A 19,935-nucleotide genomic window follows, 5' to 3' on the forward strand; every position below is an offset into this window, starting at 1 on the left:
GCAAAAGAAGGCAGAAGTACCCTTCCTCTCGTATGCTGGAATTACCATTCTACTCACAGCAGGTCACTGACATCTTCGAACCCTCCAGTGCAGTGTCTTGAAACAGAGAAAGAAAAAGCCAGCAGAAAACGAAAGAAAAAACACACAACCAGACAACTTGCAGCCTGCGAAGCTGCCCGCATCTGCTTATTGCTCCCTATTTCTGGTTAGAAATGCTTACTTATTTGAAGCCCATTTTATAGAACTAATAAACCGTCGGAAATTTTAAAATAACTCGCGTTCTTGTATGAAACGATCACAGCTGTGCTACCTAATTCCACAGGACGCTGCCTGGAGAGACATTTCCATAGAATGCCAATAAGCAATTGCTGTAAACACCCAGATGGCTGATTTTTATCACCGGATGCAGAGGCTTCGGCTCACAATGCGGCTCTCCTCTTTATCGCTCAACAGCCGCGGCAAAATGCAGCCGCCTCCTCACTGGAAATGTCAGGCTCCTGAAGTCAAGGGGAAGGAGTGCAGGGTGACAAGTGCCGCCCCTCACTTGCTCACCTACCCCCTTCCCTGGACTGTCCTCTCTCCACAAAGTCCCATGACCCAGTCCCAGGAATAATGGAAATTACAAAACATCTAGGTTTTCATGTGCCATGACCCTATGTATGTGTAAACTGCTGCATGGGGTGAACGAGATGATCCTTGTGGGATCCTTTCAACTTTACAATTCTGTGATTCTATGTACACATGCAAGAAACAGCAAGAGCAGGTAAGAGTGCACAGGGCTGAAAGGAAAAACGAAACAGGCCAAGGTGGGTCCCTTTTGGCAATGAACTGAACTCTTTGTTACCATTCCAGACATACAGGGCTTATACCATGGAGATGCAGGGACAGGATAACGTCTCTGTGCCTTTGTGCACAGAACACCAGGGCCATGAGAGCTTTCCAACATCAAACCTCAAGCTTAGGATGCATGCCCTACTATTCACCCCACCCTACCCGCAAATCTCCATGAAATGGGTTCAAAGTAGGTGTGAAGGAGAGGCAACTGACCTCGGGCAAAGCAGGATGATACACAAGGAGTTGCTTCCAAGAGACCCCCCCCCACCCTCTCATGTCTATTTTAATATGTAATTTAGAAACATGGAAAGCGAGTAGAAAGTTTGGTTGAGGTAAGGAAACTGGGACTTCTCTGCACCTGCTTGTCTGCTTCATCCTGTCCTCTCTCCCTCACACAAACTCTTGTCTTTCAGCTTCCACTCATCTCCACGGCCTCAGGCAGCCAACTCCCATATCCCAAGAGGAGGTGTATTTGGCAGAGTGCACTGGGACCACTTTCCTCTCAAAACAACCACCACCACCACCAACAACAACAAGTGGTGAGTCTCCATTAAATAGTTGGTAAGGTACTATGCCATTTTGGAGCATTTATAACCAGGCATAGTACTAAAGGCAAAAACACACACACATCACACCCATATATTATGAGGATTACTGTTTAACATGCTTATATGCCGCTTTTTGTCAGAAGTGGCCTCAAAGCAGCTTACAAAATAAAAATAAATAAATAAATAAATATTACAAATCACATAATACAGTTAAGATAACAGTGAAATACAGTGGTGCCTCGCAAGACGAAAATAATCCGTTCCGCGAGTCTCTTCGTCTAGCGGTTTTTTCGTCTTGCGAAGCAACTCTATTAGCACCTTAGCGGATTAGCGCTATTAGCGGTTTAGTGGATTAGTGGCTATTAAAGGCTTAGCGGCTAAAAGGCTATTAGCGGCTTAGAAAAAGGGGGGGGAGCGGAAAAAAATCAGAACACTCGCAAGATGTTTTCGTCTTGCAAAGCAAGCCCATAGGGAAATTCGTCTTGCGAAGCAGCTCAAAAACGGAAAACCCTTTCATCTAGCAGGTTTTCCGTCTTGCGAGGCATTCGTCTTGCGGGGCACCACTGTATCAGCAGCACCCACATCAAGAATAAAACCACAGTATTAAGCCACACATGTGACCTGTACATGGCTGGTTCCTGACCCCTGACCCCAACTTCACAAAAGAGCCTGTATGCAAGAAAAAGGGAGGAATCCACCCAGCCTGGCAGTTCCACGGCTGCGTTCCTTTCAATTGTTCTCGTGCCTCGGCAGAGCCTGGTGGATTGCTCCCTTAACAGTTTTAATTTAATTTTCCAGCGATAACACTGTTGGAGCAGAAGAGAGAAAGGCTGCCATAAAAGAAAAGAATTAAATTATATACTGTAAAACGGTTTGCATCCCCGGGGAGCGAGCAGGGAACAAAGAGTTGTTTGGAAGAAAGAGAGATGTCGATAGATAAACCTTTGTGTTCTTAGAATGAGTAGCCTCTCATTACCATCGCTGTGCTGTGGACACAGGAAGGGGGAAAAATATTTAAACCTGGGCCTTGAGGAAGGTCTGGAGGCCCTGAGGTAGGCCATTGGGGCTGATGGAAGCACAATCATGCTGGTGGCAACTGATTGGATTCCTAGTCCAAAACCATCTGGAAGGCACCAGGCTGATGACGGCCAATATCAGTTTTGCCCACATCAGCTAAACTATAGCTTGGTGTTAAGAGGACAAGCCTCCGGTTCACAGAGACTTCATCTACTTCTACTAACTACGTCCTGGTTTGATCAAACCACAGTTTCTTGCTACACCTGAAACAATTTTTTGAAACTGTCCTCCAAACCAGAATGCAAACCATGGTTTGAAGCTGGCTGGGCCACCTTGCTCAGGAGGCAAGCACAAATCTTGCTCGCTGGTGAAGGTGGAATGTGCAGCTAGAGTCTGATCGTACCAGAAAGCAGCAGAAGCTGAACATTCATGAGGAGGAGGGGAGGGGAAGGGCATTCTCATGGGGCTTGCCCCCAAAGCACCATGGTTTGGCTGAACTGAACCATTGCTTTGGTTAAATGTTTGCTTGCCTTCTGATGCTGACCTTAGCAGAGGCAAGACAAAAGGTACCCTGGACAGCTCCTTGAGTTCTGCATGAGAGCAGAGCTTCAGGTGCAGTTAATTCTCAACTTGCAGCTTTGTTCCTCCTTCACTTAGAGCAGGCACCCCCAAACTAGGCCCTCCAGATGTTTTGGGGCTACAATTCCCATCATCCCTGACCACCGGTCCTGTTAGCTAGGGATGGTGGGAGTTGTAGTCCCAAAACATCTGGAGGGCCGAGTTTGGGGGTGCCTGACTTAGAGGTACTCTTTGCTGAAAGGGCACCAGCCTCTCTCTTCCAGCAGTCATTTACTTCAGTGGAGAGGGGAGCCTTTAGTTGCATGGAGCCTTCTGAGATGGACTGCTCTGAGTCAGAGGTGGGCAATGTCTTTGAGTCAGAGGTGTACTGGCTCCTTGAGCTCTCCTTACCCACCTCCAGCATGACACAAGCAGAGCCTGGTAAGTTCTTAGTTGAAACAGCACCTAGAAAACTCACCATCATATCCACCTCTAATTGTGCAACGAGTCAGAGAGGAAGATGAAAACGCAGCTACCCCATGCTGGGCTAGGTGACAAAAGGTATTTTGAGATATGTTTTATTTTTGGAGTCAGGAAGCGGGGGGGATAAAACGCCCAGCTGTTTCTTTGTTGGAACTGCTTGGAACCTGAGACAAGTAAGGCCCCTTGCTCTCTACAAACCCTGGACCCCAAAACATGGTTTGGGACTCATGCACTAGTGCAGCCCATCAAAGGTGTCTTCTATTTAGTTGCAGAGTTAAAGCCAGACACTTGAAGAGCACACCACCTGGTGAATTAGATGCCCTTGGGCCTTTCACCCTTCTACAGTTCTACATAAGAGTTTAATAATATGATAAATGTGGGAAAGTAAGGAGTTTTCAGCTACCTGGGAATCTTAGCTTGTATCATAAGAAAAAGAAATTGCAAAGACAGCTTGGGAAACAAAGGAGAACTGCCTGCTAAAACCTCAAAAGCCAGTGGGGTAGAGGCCAAAGGTGGTCCCCAGGGATTCCAGCCGAGACTTCATTACTTCTGCACACACTAGCAGAAACCAATATGCAAAATTAAGTGGAGTGATTTATGTGGGTCACAGAATCCAAAATTTGGGGTCAACAGCACACAGGTTACTTTTTGCTTGTTCGATGTTTAACCCATCTTCAACACCCAAGGGAGAGAGAGCACAAGGAGGAAAAGAAAAAACAAGGATATGTTACAGTGTCTAAAATCACAGAGTCACTGCCAGCAGCTGCCTGCTCCATGGTTCAGAATGCCAGGGGGGGAAAGGGCACATGTGTGACACTGGCAAAAATGCACTTCAGGTTCTTTGGGGGCAGGGATCATCCAGGAAAAGGGAAACCATGTGCGGTTCCCAATACTATAAGTTGCCTTGCAGTTTACCCAAATACGATGGTCCCAGCATTAGCTTTTTCTCCTCCTCTGACTGGTTGCTTTGCTACAGGGCACAGGCAGTGGGAGTCTTTACCAGACTTGCTACCCAGAGCCATCTAACCCAAGCCCTTCTGCAGCCAAAACATGTGTCCTGCCACTGAACTATGGCCGCTCCCCCAGGACAGAGATAAAAGGACAAGCATATCCAGCTCAGCCAAGGATGAAGAAAAGTTGCCAAAAACGGTAGGGCAAGAATTCCTCTGCAAAGGTCCCACCTCCATCAGCCACACCCAGGGTAGATCTAACCACCCTACTGTCAGTCTTGATGTCAGATTCCTTAGGCCCAAAATGAAATGGCCTTTAGGCTGCCCTAAAATCCAGACAGCCTCTTTGATCTGCAAGTTCTGGGTGCTAAGATAAGACATGAAAACCTCTATTGGACAGCAACAATGGAGCAGGTTTGGAAGTGCCTTTAAGTACCTAATAGGGAAAACAACCCGACACATCAATTTAGTGTACACAAAAACGATGCACGAAGTTCATAACCAATTCACCACACCACAACTGGAGTTAAAAAAAATAAAAATAAAAGAGCAGAACGCTTACGACAATGATGGATATAAAGCACCAGCTGTTCAGGGGGGAAGAGGGGGGCAGATAATGAAAAGGAAAGGAAAGCCACTTCTGAAAGACACTTTTTATTTGGGCAAGCTTTTAGCCGCAGGGAATCCGCATTGGTGTTGTGTTATTTCAGCTGCGTGTTTATATATGCAATATATTTGGCATTTTATACAACTGTTATCTTTTAGGATGCTGTACAATGCTCAGACTTGAAGATACGACCAAATATGAATATAAAAATACATTCCATAGTTTGAGAGAAGACTTTGAAGAGAGGAAATGCCGCTGTGTTCATCAGCCCAGACTGACTTCACCCGCCTGAGAAAGCTCAGGAATCTTTGAACCAGGCCACTGTCCAAAACATGTGACAATCGTTTAAAAAGCCAGGCAGTTACTGATCTGTAGCCATCCTGATCCAAGGAGGCTCAAGGTAAAGCTCAGCCCAGGGGCTTTAGAAAGTTAGAGAAGTCTGGCACCGATTTGAGTCTTAATGCTGGAGCGCTTCAAGACACATTAGTGCACCTAGATGCTGCAACTAATTGCGAACACAGCTGGGAGGCTAGATCAAGGAATCTGGGCCTTGAAACAAGGACATATCAGGGACTGAGACTAGATCTGGCTCAGTGAACTATTGTGGGCCTGGAAGCCTGACTCTCTGCTCTTCCTTGGCCAACATAGGAGTTTCTTCGTGCCTGCTGCGTGCCACAATCCAGCTCATGCCACTGGACTTTGAAGTCCTAAACTAAAAACTGCATGCCCCCCGCTGTCTCAGTAGTTCCAACCATGACCCTACATACCACAAGAAGGACTGGGTTGATGGGGATGCAAGCCCCAGCTCTGTACCACACACACTCCACTACTGTCTATTCTAATTGGCAGCAGCCCTCCAGAGGTCTGGTGTGTTCTGCTGAAGATGCTAGGGAATGAATTTGGGGCCTTTGGCATAGAAAGCAGGTCCTCTGTCACCAAGCTAGGTGCCATCCAAGACCCAGTTAAGCCAGTATGCCAAGAGACTGGGCGCACTGGCCCAAGGGGTGCAACTGCAGCTCTGCAGCATGTGACTAGGGGCTGCATTTTGTCTGGGGCAGAGGCAAGAGTGAGAAGATTGGCAGATGGCTGTAAGTAGGAGTTTTACAAACCAACACTGCACCTACACAAATCCATGGCACACCTGGGAAAGGTCTCCCTGCACTGCTGCTTCTGGCTGACATTTTGACAGCTTTAAAATACACAAGCCTGAAACATGAAAGTGCCTGGGTTTATTGGTTCTTGAGCTGGGAGCAGCTTCATCGATGACGGCCGTTTGCCTGAGAGCATGATTAAGTTATTTCGAAAACGGGCCCTCGCTTTGCCTCTGGAGAGATTCCAAACTTTCTGCACTTGTTTTGAAATTTTGAGTTGCTGCTGGAAGGTTCATGTGACTTGGCACGGCTGGGCACTTCTCCTGCTTTGACGCCTCCCAGCTCAACTTGGGGGGCATCCTGGGCTGCAACGCTGCTGCAGAGCAGCAGGCAGTGGAGAATGCTGATCCAAGAACCGTGAGGTTTCACTCAAAAGCTCTCAATGCACGTGCATCATTCTGTCCTCCACCCTTAATGCCCAACCATTCCTGCCTATGGCCTCTATGCTTCCAGCTCTGCCCCTCTTCATATAGTTCTGGCTCCTACACCTGGAACTCCACCCCTCAACACCTAACTGCATGGTGTGATTCCCATCTCACAGTTTCAAAACCTACATTGTCTGTAACTTAACCTTTTTTCTTTTGGCCTAACTGCTTCATCCTTATCCCCAACCAAAAATGCATTGGCTTACTCACATTTTAACCTTGGTGCGCCCAACCCTCCCTTCTGTTGTTTACCTTTGCTTCTGGACACTTACTAGAGAGCAGGCATGTGGTGCTACTTGGGGAGGAATATGAAGACCACGTTGCAGAGTCAGGAGGCAGCATTCACATCATGATGGTTGAGCTTCTCCAGGACCAAGTGTGTGCCCTTCTGGAAGCCTCATCTCACCTTTCATGCATTTCTCCATTAAGGAAGTACAATAACTATGACCACAACATCAACCTAGACACACACACACACACAAGCTCCCAGCACCTGCTATCTCAGGAACACTTCCTCCAGGCCAAGAGGGCACTCTAGCTTTTTACCTTGGGGTTAGTCCGCTGCTGAAGCCTCCTCTCTTCCCTCTCTCTCTGCAAACGCTCAAATTCCTCCCTGATCTCAGCAGGCGTCCTCCTCCTTTCCACCACCTGCGGGAGAAGGAATCAAGCATTTAGAGGTTATTTGGCAGCAGGACAGCCAGCAAACAAACAAACAACTGTGGGGCGTTTAATCAGAGATGCAACTGGAAACGCTCGAGGGCTTTTAATTCTCTATAGACAGGCAGGCTCGGAAGGGCTTTCTGTTTCCTTTCTTCACGCTGCAACATTCTCTCTCTTTCTGTGTCGTTCCCTCCTAGACAAAGGCACAGAGCTTTTATTGTTTTATTTAGAGTTACCAGTTACACTCCTGGCGCCCGGCTTCGTAAAAACAAATGCACGCAATATGAGACCCTGGCAACCCTAGTAGGGAGCCCACACAAAACATGACGTCCATTGAACTGACAGTGTACGAGGATAATATAACAAAACAAGGAGCGCCATTCCAAAGAGAGACAACTGCTCAGTGCAGGATATGCCGGCACCCAGATAAATGAATTGCAAGCAGTAAGTTGAGGTTCTTTAGTTTCCTGAGAATCCATCTTACACCAGCAACTTTTTTTTTGACTTTCAGGCCATAAATGGCAAAGCAGGCACAAATTACAATAATGGGAGAACACAAGTGCATTCAAACATGAGGTTGCTTTGCTGAAGCTCAACAGGTCTGGATCCAGTCAGTTCCTGTATGGGAAACCACCACATGTCCCCAAATGCACCTCCCTATGTTCTAGCATGGAAGGAAGGTAGGGTATAAATATAAGTGAATCTAAGGCCAGCAGCACAAGGCCAATTTCATAGGCACCGGGGGTTTTGCACTTGTGATAACAATCCTCACTTTTTAGAGTATTTTAAAGAGGAAAGTATCATAACTCAGTGGCAGAGCATCTGCTTTGCATGCAGAATGTCCCAGGTTTAACCCCTGGCATCTCCAGGTAGGGCTGGGGGGGAAACCCTGCCTGAAACTCTGGAGAGCTGTTGCCAGTTGATGTAGACAATACTGAGCTACATATACATACTGTCTAAGGCAGTTTCCAATGTTCAAAGTGCTTCATCTACATTTTCTCAGGAATCTGTACAACCCCACAAGTGACATCAATACTATCTTCCCCCATATTGCAGATGTGGCATGCCTGTGGCTGGTGGGGCTTGTCTAAAGGGACCAAGTGAGTTCATTGGAAAAGGTTAAATTTGAAGCCGTGACTTCTGGGCTCAGTCTTTGGGTTGTATCCAAGGCTAGCCCTACACAGAGGAGGCCCATTGCATACAACTAAGCTTAGGTCCATTAATTTCAATGCCCTACTCTGAGTAGAATTTGGTTGGATACAACCCTTAGTCACTACACCAGAGTAACTCTCCAAACATGTGCCTATAAGACTGCCTAAGCTAGCCGTTTCTTAGGACAGCAACCAAGGCCACAACAACTTTATCTGACAGGTGGAGATTTGCCTTTCCTAAGGAAGGAGCTGCATTCTGAGTGCCATGGAAATGTCATTTCCCCCAGAACAGAAACATTTCCTTGGCTGCAGAGGCCACCAACTCTGAAGACAGGTTGTAGCAGAAACTTTAAGAGGCCTGAGTTTGGGGATGAAATCACATCCATTCTCCCTACCCCCCCCCCCAATACCAGGTTCTAAAACTATTTGATGGAAACGAGGGGATTAAATCAGCTGAGTCTGGCAAGGCCAGAAGGGGTGAGATTTGTTGTGGAGAATCCGAACCGCTTAACCTCTGCAAACCTGAATTAATGACTTTAAATTACTTTATCTCTGACATTCCTTGTGGCAGGAGGAAGCAAAAAAATGGCTCCAAGGGTCTCCATTCACTCAATTTCTAGGCATCAGATTATAGAGCATTCCAAACACATCTGACAGGGCTAACTGCAAGGTCAAGAACACCTGCCCCTTGGCATCCCAATGAGGCCAGCAAGAGCTTGATCCGTCTTCCGTGTTCAATGCAGTGGTTTTACTGGATACTTTTTAAAAACAGGCTTTCGATTTGTTCTTATTTGTTACATGTTGTATCTGGGTCCGTTCTCCAAAAGTGGCTTTTTCACCTCTCAGGCACCATGTGAGCTAAGCAAGCCTGGGAGGGAGGTTTGCTGTAAGCCGAACAGACACAACCTGGGTTATCTGCACACAAACCGGGGGCCACATCCTTTGTCTTTCATCACCATTGTTTACTGCCTCAACAGCTAGGCACAGATTCAAGTCTGTCCACTAGCTTACAATCTAAACGGCAGCAGACTGGGAGCGGGGGCTGTTAGTATGCTACTGAAAACTAGCGAGGGAAAAATGCCAGATTATAATTGCAAGTTTTTAAAGGGTGAGGAAATGCAAAGACAACTTAACAAAGCCTTGAAACTGTTACATGCAATATTTAAGAAACACTTCCAGTATTCTGAGTGTGACTATTTTTGCTGCAGCTACTGTTCTGTCATTTTATGATAAATCATATTATCAGTGTAGCATTCTTTCTGGTGTATTATTGTTGCATTCCCCCCCCCCCCCATACATACATATTCTCTATTCTGGGACCTTGAGGTGAAGGGTAGATTGCAAATGCTTCAAATAAAATGGAAGGATAAATAGAATTATAGGGAAATAATAAGATCCAGAATTTGCTCTCACAAGATGCAGTGCTAGCCGCAAACATGGATGCTCTTAAAAGGGGGTTAGACAAATCTGTGGAGGATAAGGACTAGATGGGCCCTTGGCCTTATTCAGCAGCAAGGCTCTTCTTAGGTTCTCATGACATTTCCTGCTCATTGTTTAGATGGTATCACCACCCAAGTTTTGTTCCAGCAACTACATTCCCCTCTCTTCACGCCTTCACTTTAAGCTCCTTGTACTGTATGTACTTTCCAGTGTCTCCACATCCAATGCTCGTCCAGAGCAACCTTCTCTCTGTTGGTTCCTCTCTGGGGCCTTTGCTATACAGGGCCCAAACTTCTTGTCCAGACTAAAACAGCACTCTCAACTGGACTCCCTCTGTGCCCTTTTCTCTATCCCTGATTGATGCTCCCTCTATTTCTTCCCCCAAAGCTGCTTATTTTAAATAGTTAACTTTCAAATTCTGCATGACACTTAGCAATTTCAGGAACTTGGGTCCATAATAATGATAGGTACCAGCCCAAATGCTCTTGAAGGCAGGGGGATCAAAAGTGAGTGGCTAAGAATTTGCACTGCATAACAAATAAGCCATAATAGAGATTACCACCCCAGGCCCCTCACACACAGCCCTGGTGCTGCTCCACGCAGACCCCTTCCTCACCACTTCCCTTTCACCAGCAACTATACCAACATTGACAGGAAAGAAGCAAAAGGCAAGAAAGCTTGAGGGCTCTGAGCACAGGAGTACAGGAAGCTGCCTTATACTGAATCAGATCACTGGTCCACCTAGCTCAGTATTGTCTACACCAATTGGCAGCGGTTCTCCAAAGTTTCAGGCAGCAGTCTCTCCCAACCCTATCTGGAGATGCCAGGGATTGAACCTGGGCCCTTCTGCATGCAAGGCAGATTCTCTACCCGAGCTCCATCCCTTCCCCATGGAGAATATTGGTAGATGTTTTAAAAAGTAACACCAACTGACTCCCCAGAGTGAAAGCTATTACTGAAGTAGGGCAGGATCTATATTAAACAATTCATCCTGCAGCTGCAGGAACACAGAACCAGCCTTGATGGTGGCTCCATAAAACAAGCTCTGCTGGTTAGGTTTGGCATCAGAGTATGAGTCATGCGATGAAGCTTGTTTTTATCTATGGGGCACTATTCCTGTACAGTATAACATCTCTGAGTAAATATGGAGGGGGGGCACTTTGTGTACCTAACAATGAAGGCAGTGAAGTCAACAGATGTCATTATCACCATTAGATCTTAGGCTACGACCCTGCTGAATGAGAACCCAAGCAGCCAACTCTGCCTTTAACCATGCTTCCAGTTTCTTAAAATGCTTGGTTTTGTATCCATTTTCCATTTTCCATCACACAGCTGAGGGAATATAGGCTGTTTAGGATGCGTTTGCACGTAGGTGTGTAAAGTTGCCTCTTTGCACTCCTAACCAATGGCCAACTTCCTAGGATAACTGAGGGTGTGGTAGGATTGATGCACTCTCTGTGGCCAAGCTCCTCTTCAGGGAGTTGGGAGCCTCTCTATTGACAGCACTGCATTTTCAGGCTCAGAGTGACTGTACCCCCAAACCAAGGGTAAAACAAACATTGCTTCAACACACTCAACGGGGCAGAGGGAAAGAATGACCAATTAAGCAGTGGCAGGTTTTGATTTCTTCTGTTGTTTAAACACCACAGCACTGCCACACTGAAGAAACTCAAAAGTCACTTCTCAGTTAATGTTGGATCAGCTTGATGTCCAAGCTGGAGAGCAGGAAAGGATTGTCCACTGGATAGAGAAGGTCATCAACTGTCAGAGGTGAAAGCCTGAGCTTGTCCTGAGTAACATGGGCACAGGAGTCTTTGCATGCACCTGCAGTTTGTCACGTATAGCCCAGACAACACCAATGAAAGTGGCTGAGAGGATTCTGAGACTGAACAACTTGCAGGTTCTATCTGGCTGCAATGGTCTTACCTCCCATCCTTCCATTTCGAGGCCTCTCTTTCCATATATGTCATAGATGGCTCTCGTCTGTGGGTCACTGAGCACTGAAAATCAAAACCAAAACATGTTCAGAGCATGCAGCAGTCAAAGCAGAGTTCAGACAGAAGTACACACACACACACACACACACACACACATTCTAGCACCTTCCAAATACATTTTCAGGAAACCTAAAACCAAGTCACCAAACACACATTCCACAAAGACAACGTGGCCACCTCAAGCTCACTGCCAAATATGCCTATGTGACACACCTCTTTGCAAACCTAGATTTACATTTTTAAATGCATGCACCTAGAAAACAAGCTGGGAGGCAGGACCTCTTCGCAGGAGAATGCCAAGCGCGTTTCTAGAACACATTATTCAAAGCACAACTCTTGGAATGCAAAGGGTTGAGGATTTCCCCCTACACAGACATCACCCATTTCAAGGTCTCTGCTGGATTTCCCTCCCGCTCTTCAAGCGTGTTCCCATGCATCACAAGGCCTAATTAAGAACGCTGTAAACGATTCCGCCCACGTCCAAGCCTAATGGGAGGAAAGGAATGCTGACCATTCAGAAAACACCAGAACCAAATTTCTTTAGCTAATCTCTGGGATTTAATAAGAAATCATTTATTCACCATTTCACTTTAGCTTCCCTTTGGGCCAAACCGCTGGGTGATGAGGACTGCTGGTGCTGCAGTTTTTCTACTGGGGTGGGGGTAGAATCCTGCAAGCTCCTAATTCACTTAAGTTTCAGTTACTTCTCCCCAAATTTCAAAAAATGCTGCAAACAAACTATCAATAATTCAGACGCATGCAAGATTCATTCAACCAAACCCAGATAACAGAATATAATCAAAAGGGCAACAGTTTCGATGAAAGACGGAGCGGAAACACACACAGCCCATCTGCCTGTGACTGCAGAGCTGAGAATCTGGAGAGATTGCATTATCTTGACTATGCAGATTTATCACCCAACACACTCCAGAGTTTCCTGATGGCTATTAACATCTAATTTTTTTGGCAACAACCCCCACCCCCGGCAAACTGAGATAAGAGATAAGCTTTTACAGCAGATTGGGGAAAGTCTTTATTTCGGAGAGGAACATCTTCTTCTATACTTAGTTAAGTCTAATTATAGGAGAATTGCATGCCAAGCATAGCAAACAGCATCTCGAGTGAATTATAGCCCATACTTTCGCTGGTGGAAGAAATTCTCATCTCCCCTGTAATCCTTCATGGGAAGCAAAACCAGCCTGATGAGAAGCACTTACAGTTACGACTGCTTCAGATGACTATTTCAGTGCTGACACAGTTGGATTTTTTTTACATTTCCTTTCCACATCATGAACTTCTGTCTATTTTTTGTGCCGAGCAAAATAAGAAACAAAAACTAAAAAAAAAAAAACCCAATGCCCCAATTCTGCAATTACACATCATCCCTGCATCTGCCACCAAAAAAGCTCACCAAGGAATCTGGTACTCACAAGGCAGCTCTAGATAAGGAAAGAAGGATGCGGCTGCAGTTGCACATAACAGGGAGTCAGTGGGGTGGGCAGACTATGTTCTAACACTAAGTGGAAATCTGGGTAACCTTGGAGGCCTCCCCCAACCTCAGTTCTGCTGCCTGTCTAACAGAAAGATCTCACCTTGCAAAGGGTTCCAAGATCCTTGCTAGGCATGCTCGGCTGACTGCTTACAACAGGGGTGTGGAATTGGATCTGAACAGGGGACCAGAGCATTATCTCCCCTATCCCCTTGCAGACCATGCTTCAGCAGGAGGGTGTGGTCACCCAGTTGGCAACCACTGGCATGACATCCGGTGGCCCATTTTAGCTCATGTGGTTTGAAATCAAACCACTGCACTCTGCAAGACCTGACCATGAGCAGATCGCCAGAGCCTGCAAAGCACTGTGTGTGATAGTGGGTGCTGCTAACAGGAAGTGCCTGCAATCCCCTTTCTGGTCCACCTGTCAGAAATCACACAGGTTGCCAAGTTTAGGGCAGGTGGCGGTCATTCAGCCAGAACAACCTCATGGATCATGTTCGATTTATGGACCAGAGCCTCCCTGCCCGTGGCTTGCAGGAAATCCCAGAAGAGCAGATGAGCTAGTCCTGTTACAGTTAACACAAACATGAATTCTGCAGCACCTTAAAGACTTAAAGAGATCCACTGAGGCACCAGCTTTTGTGGACTAGAGTCTGCTTGCCCACGCAAGGATGCCATCAGCACCTACTGCACTGATCTCCAATTGGTGCCAAGACATGTAAGGGTGTAACAAGAAAACCAGTGTGGTGCAGCTGACGAAAGCACTGGACTTTAACCTTGCAATAGCTCTATAGTATGACATTTATGTTCTCTGCACCAAGCTGCTGGAAGGAAGGTGGGGTGCCGAAGAATGCATTAATATACAGTGGTACCTTGGGTTACATACGCTTCAGGTTACATATGCTTCAGGTTACAGACTCCGCTAACCCAGAAATAGTACCTCAGGTTAAGAACTTTACTTCTGGATGAGAACAGGAATCATGCTCCGGCAGCATGGCAGTAGCAGGAGGCCCCATTAGCTAAAGTGGTGCTTCCAGTTAAGAACAGTTTCAGGTTAAGAACAGACCTCCGGAATGAATTAAGTACTTAACCCGAGGTACCACTGTAACTGTCTTTGGACTATACTCATCCAGGGTTATAATCTTTAAACAGTGCTTTCGGCTTTATAAAAACTATCCCAGGACCTCAGAAGGGGGCTTGGGACATGAAGCCTCCCTTGGGCCAGGGAGATATACTTTTGGTGCATAAACACACAGTTCTGGGGTGGTCAAGAGAAAACCACATGATTTGAAGGGTGGTGTCCCTAGGAATCTGTCAAGCAACAGAGGGATTAGTACAGGCAGCAACCATTTTGTGTGTGTTCGACTGGCACGTGACAACCAATGTACATGCTTTTTCTGGCCGTTGAAGGGGGAGGGCTTATGCACACTCCACCAACATGCGCAAAGACCCGGAATAAAACCCCTGTGCAAATGGGGAGTTGCCCATATAGCAAGGGAACAAGGATGAAAGACCTGTGGGGAAAGTTGGTGTTTCCTCACCCTGCTTACTCCACGCTCTTGAGATTCAGCTGAAGATCTCATGGGAGATGCTGCTCCCTGGCCCACAGAACAAAAAGTCCTCCACCAACTTGATGCAGGCATTCTGACACAGCCTGCCTCCTACCAACCATGTGTGTTGAGATTCTGTCCCATAATGACCAAATGCTGGCTCATGTGCTGCAGAGGATCTCTGATCCTACATATGGAAGCCTCAGAGCTGCTGAATTGATGAGTGGTATGAGGAAGGCAACTGACTGTGGAAGTTAGCAGCATCTCTGTTCAAGCACTGCATGGCCCTACCAAGCTGAAAGCGAAAATCTGGTGTCGGCTGCTGCACAGAGAGGTTAGACTGGAAGTTGCCTAGAGAAGCATGATTCATCAGTCTTACTCCTAGCTTTCTAGTATAGTTTGCTACTAGAAAAGAGGATTGGCTTGCTGGCATTAAGAGGTGGTCACTTCAAAACCCTTCCATGTCATACTCATAGAATGAGACTCCATGGTCAGAATCTTTATTGGCTTGTTAGTGTATATCTTGGGACCCCCCAAAACCACATATATGTTCACTCATAGGACTGAATCAGGCCAATGCTTCATCTAGCTCAGTATGGGCTACACTGACTGGCAGCAGCTCCCTGGGGTTTCAGGCAGGTTTCTCTCCCAGCCCAACCTGGAGATGCCAGGAACCGAACCTGAGACCCACCACATGTAGTAGATGCTCTACCACTGAGCTACAGCCCTTCCAATGATTCATTTGTCAAAAACTGATAGTCCAGGTATTGATTCTCTCATATGAAAACGGCAAAAACCAGCTACTGCCTTTAACAGCAAAAAGACTCGCTGTCTGGATTCCAAGCTAGAAAATCCATTGGCAGCTGCTGAGCCGAGGATGGCTGTGAATCTCTGGCATCCACTGACCTTCATAAGCCTGATGGAGAAGGTTGAAGAGCTGCTCGGCTTGCCTCTTGAGCTCTGGGTCCCTGTGCTTGTCAGGATGGTACAGCATACACAGCCTACGGTAGGCGGCTTTCAGCTCTTCCTGAGAGGCCTGTGAGAAGAAAAGAAATCCAATTATAGCACAATCAATGCAGTTAAGCCGCTATCATCTCAAAAATCTGCCCAGAAACGGGAACCCATCAGACGCACTCCGGCGCGTTCTGTTCTGCAGATCGGGAAGCATAATGAAGCTGTGATTTGCTAGGACCGCTTCTCTTGGCATGGTGCAAGAAACCACCAGTCTGGGGCATTAATAATCATAATTTATGTAGCACAGTTCGAGCATTCAAAGCACTCACAATTATCTCAGTATTCCTTACAACAGCCTCCTGGAAGCTCAGCCAGCCAGTACTCTGGATAAAAGTGCCATCAGCATGTACGGGGCTTTACAAAGCACAAGACAACAGGGCTCTGCCCCAGGAAACATAAAATCTAAAATAATTGTGCTACTATAATGCTGTTCTTTTGTTTTATTCTAGTTTATAATTTAAAACTGGTTTTATATCTTTGCAAGCCATTTTGCATGCACCTTGTTCTAAAAAAGCAGGCTATAATTAACAAAGATTTTGTTCCAAGTGGCAATGAAGATTCAGACGTTGTGCTGGTTCACGGGCCTCATAACCTTTATGGCCCTTGTGCCACAGAAGGGGACACTGGGGGGGGGGTAAGGGCCCTGCTTGAGACATGCTTGTGAACAGTCTTTTGCCTGTGGCAACTAAGAGTCAGCTCCAAAACTCCCAATGGCTGCACCCAAGAGGCTTCATATAAATGTAAAACAGCACTGGGGACACGGGGACAAGATTGTGCCTTGTAGTGCATCACAGCATGAAGACTATGGAGCTGAAACACGGTCTCTCAGTGCTACTCTCTGGAAAAGACCCTCTAGGTAGGAGTGGAACCAGTGTAAAACAGTGTCCCCTGATACTCATCCCACAGAGCCAATCCAGCAGGATGCCTTGGTCTAGTATCAAAACCCGTGGAGAGAGACAAAGAAGCAGAAGCAAAAATGCATCCCCCCTGTCCCACTCTCTATACAGGTTATCCACCCAGGTGACCAAGGCTGATTCAATTCCAAAACAGCACCTGAATGCAGAATGAAGTGGATTCAGGTACCAGTTTTTTCTGTGTGTAAGACGATGGTATTTGCTATAACTAAATTAGACAAAAATTGGGTGTCGTCTTATACACGGATAGTGAATGCAGAGAGAGGATGTGCAATTAATGGCAGCAGCAAGCAGGAGATTGGCAGCGGCGATTGGGCGGCTAACTGGTGACTGCGGCAAGGTGATCGGCTGTGGCAACTGGGCAGGCGATTGGAGGCTGTGGCGAGGTGGGCAGGTGATTGGCGGCTGCGGCAAGTGGGCTGTTGGTGGCAGCAAGCGGGCAACTGGCAGCTGTGGTGAGGTGTGATATCAGCAGTGTGGCTGTGGCAAACGATCAGCAGTGGCAGGCAGGCAGGTGAGTGATTGGCAGAAGTGACCTCCCCCACTCCCCAAAAAAGCTAAACAACTTAATTTCTTAATTTTGAGTTTAAAAAAATAGGGGTCGTCTTATACATGGGGGCGTCTTATACATGGAAAAATATGGTAATTCCGGCAGGAACTCACTGCTTGGCCAGCACCTTACCCAAGAAAGGGGTATTTTTTATGGGTAGTAATTGTTATAAACCACAGGATCCAGGGTGGGTTTCTTCAGAAGCGGGCGCACCACCCACCGCCTGCTTAAGGGGAGTGGCACCACACCCTCATGTCAATAAGCCTTCACCATACCCTGGGCCCATCTGGTCAACCCTTCCTGACAGGCTTTTCCTAGCCAGGATGGGCAGGGAACAAGAGAGCAGGAAGCCAGTCATTGCAAGAATGCTGCATACATTATCAGGCCAAGTAAAGTGACACTGATTCCTTGGTGAAGGCACTGCATTGGACACTTCAACTGGAGTTGCAACAACAGTAACATCTAAGGCGCTATGGGAATGGGAGAAACTCGGCAGAAGCACATTTGCTAGCCTTCAAGGTGAAGGCAAGGGTGCAAACTCTAGAACTAAAAAGAATGCCTATTTGTTACAAACAAACAAGCCAAATTCCTTGAAATTCACCATGATTACCCACATGGAGGTACAGGAGCAAAAGAGAGGCTTACGAGGTTGAATGATTAACTTGCAAAGATGGGGGCAGATCTTTTTTCCACACACAAATGCATTCTAACAATATACTTCCAAAGGCCTTCTGCCTGCTCCTTTTGATCAATGCAGAGCTGTTTAGCTCGGAAACAGAAGGTCAGGGTGCTTCACATATAAGGCTAATCCTCTCGCTCACGAACAAACACAGCGTATCAGCAAAAAACTGCAGTTTTTAATACATAAAGTGGGATTTGAGCCATTTCTGGTGACAAACAGGAATTGAGAGATTTCTTCTGTTTCTTATTCATACGTCTTGGTTCAATGACAAAGGAATTGGACAGACCTGCCTGGCTCCTGAGAACACATTGCCCGGTGAAGGAGTCATCCTTCCTGAGCAACTGCTGTCTCTTTCCACTCCCTTGGTTATTAGAATTAAAGTAGATGAGAAGGGAGTGGAATTTCGAGCTCGGCAATGACCTTCTTTAATCAAATTAGTGATAAATGGCTTAATGTGCTATTGATTAAGTAATAGAAATGAGCAGTTCCATTTTTCACAAATATCATGTTCAATAAAATGTTAGATTGGGCCTTTCATCATAAGTGAATCACTAAGGTCATTGGTTCAATATTTCAAGAGTGATAACCTCTCTCCAGCCACTGCAGAAAATACTGACAACATTTCAAATTCTAATGAGATACATAAGTCACTAATAATGATATTTTAAGTTACATTCTTATTACTTAAACTTGGGGCAAAATTAAGAGGCACGCCATCATGCTATTCGGGGGATTAAACTCATTCATTTCACATCTCAATCATCCAGTTACATCTTCGCAGCATGTAAATCTATTACAGATTAAATGGCCATATACTAGCAAATTGCCAGAGACAGGTTTTAGACGTCCTTCTCTTCCTCTTCCCCAGGCCCATAAAGTTTAGTGACCTATTATTCTCAGATTAGCCAGTGCTCTGAAGAGCTGAATTTGCCCTATAAGAAGCTGGGTAAAAATATGGAAACAAAGGCCTACAAAGGCAATGGAGAATTTCTCAATTTCAGCCCCAAAGTACCGTAAATATAGTTATCTAGCAGATCTGGCTTTTGAAAGCCTCCAGAGAGCTCTGCTGAGAGTCCCTCAAGCCCTTAAGGGGACAGGAAAAGGACACCTGGGCACGGCTTGCTGCAACTACAATAACCCTGCAACTTACATGCATTTAACTTGTGCACATTCAGCTCTACAGACTTGGCAAAAAAAATAGTAAAAACGGTGGAAACAAGGCAAGTAAAAAGACTTTGGCAATCCCACCCGCCACTGAACCTGATACGTTTTGACTATATGTGATTTTTGCTTCAGCCATGATCCTGGGAACGTAACCTCCGTGTAAGTTGTAGACTTACTGCAAGATAGCTGAAAATTCATCTCAAAACCAGCCTTTCCAACCTGATACCTTTTGGAAAACAACTTCAATCAGCATGGCCTTGCTACCTAGGGCTGATGGGAGTTGTAGTCCAAAGCATCTGGTTGGCTTATCTCAAGCACATTCACATCATGCAATCATAAGAAGGGAAATAAAGTGCTATACTACTTAGAGACACTGTTACAGGACAGGAGGGGAATCAAATCACAGGTACTCCATTGTAGAGGGAGTCATACATCACAAGCACCTCTGAAGGTCATTTTGCTAGCACATGTTCTGCTCAATTCTGGAGGGGAACAAAAAACCCTTTAACTCTCTTTCAGTGAGCAATAGAGAATTACCCCTAAAACCCATATACAGCTAGTACCTAACCTCTAGGAAGCTGGCAATAATCCATCTTGGTGCCTCACCACATTGCTGGAGGGGCTGCCTTACACCCAGTACTCCTCTGCACTCGGCATTTCTCCTGCAGAATCAAGTTGACTCGATCTCTGAGATCTAAAGCCACATTGTGACTCAAGATAGACCTTGTCAGCAAGTGGCTGTAATCTG

General features: G+C 46.2%; 1 protein-coding gene across 1 annotated transcript in view; it reads right to left on the reverse strand.

Annotated features, from left to right (window-relative positions):
• DNAJC11 (DnaJ heat shock protein family (Hsp40) member C11) overlaps nucleotides 1-19,935 on the reverse strand; it is a 61,827-nt gene that overhangs the window by 33,388 nt on the left and 8,504 nt on the right. The window contains exons 2-4 of the mRNA XM_081201562.1: nucleotides 15,770-15,899; nucleotides 11,751-11,824; nucleotides 7,120-7,221 (exon numbers count right to left, since the gene is read on the reverse strand). Of these exons, the coding sequence (XP_081057688.1) occupies nucleotides 7,120-7,221; nucleotides 11,751-11,824; nucleotides 15,770-15,899 (306 nt within the window). The remainder of the gene's footprint in view (nucleotides 1-7,119; nucleotides 7,222-11,750; nucleotides 11,825-15,769; nucleotides 15,900-19,935) is intronic.

The sequence above is a fragment of the Podarcis bocagei genome (assembly GCF_964188305.1).
Source record: "Podarcis bocagei genome assembly, chromosome: 7".
In the NCBI taxonomy this organism is placed as follows: Eukaryota; Metazoa; Chordata; class Lepidosauria; order Squamata; family Lacertidae; genus Podarcis; species Podarcis bocagei.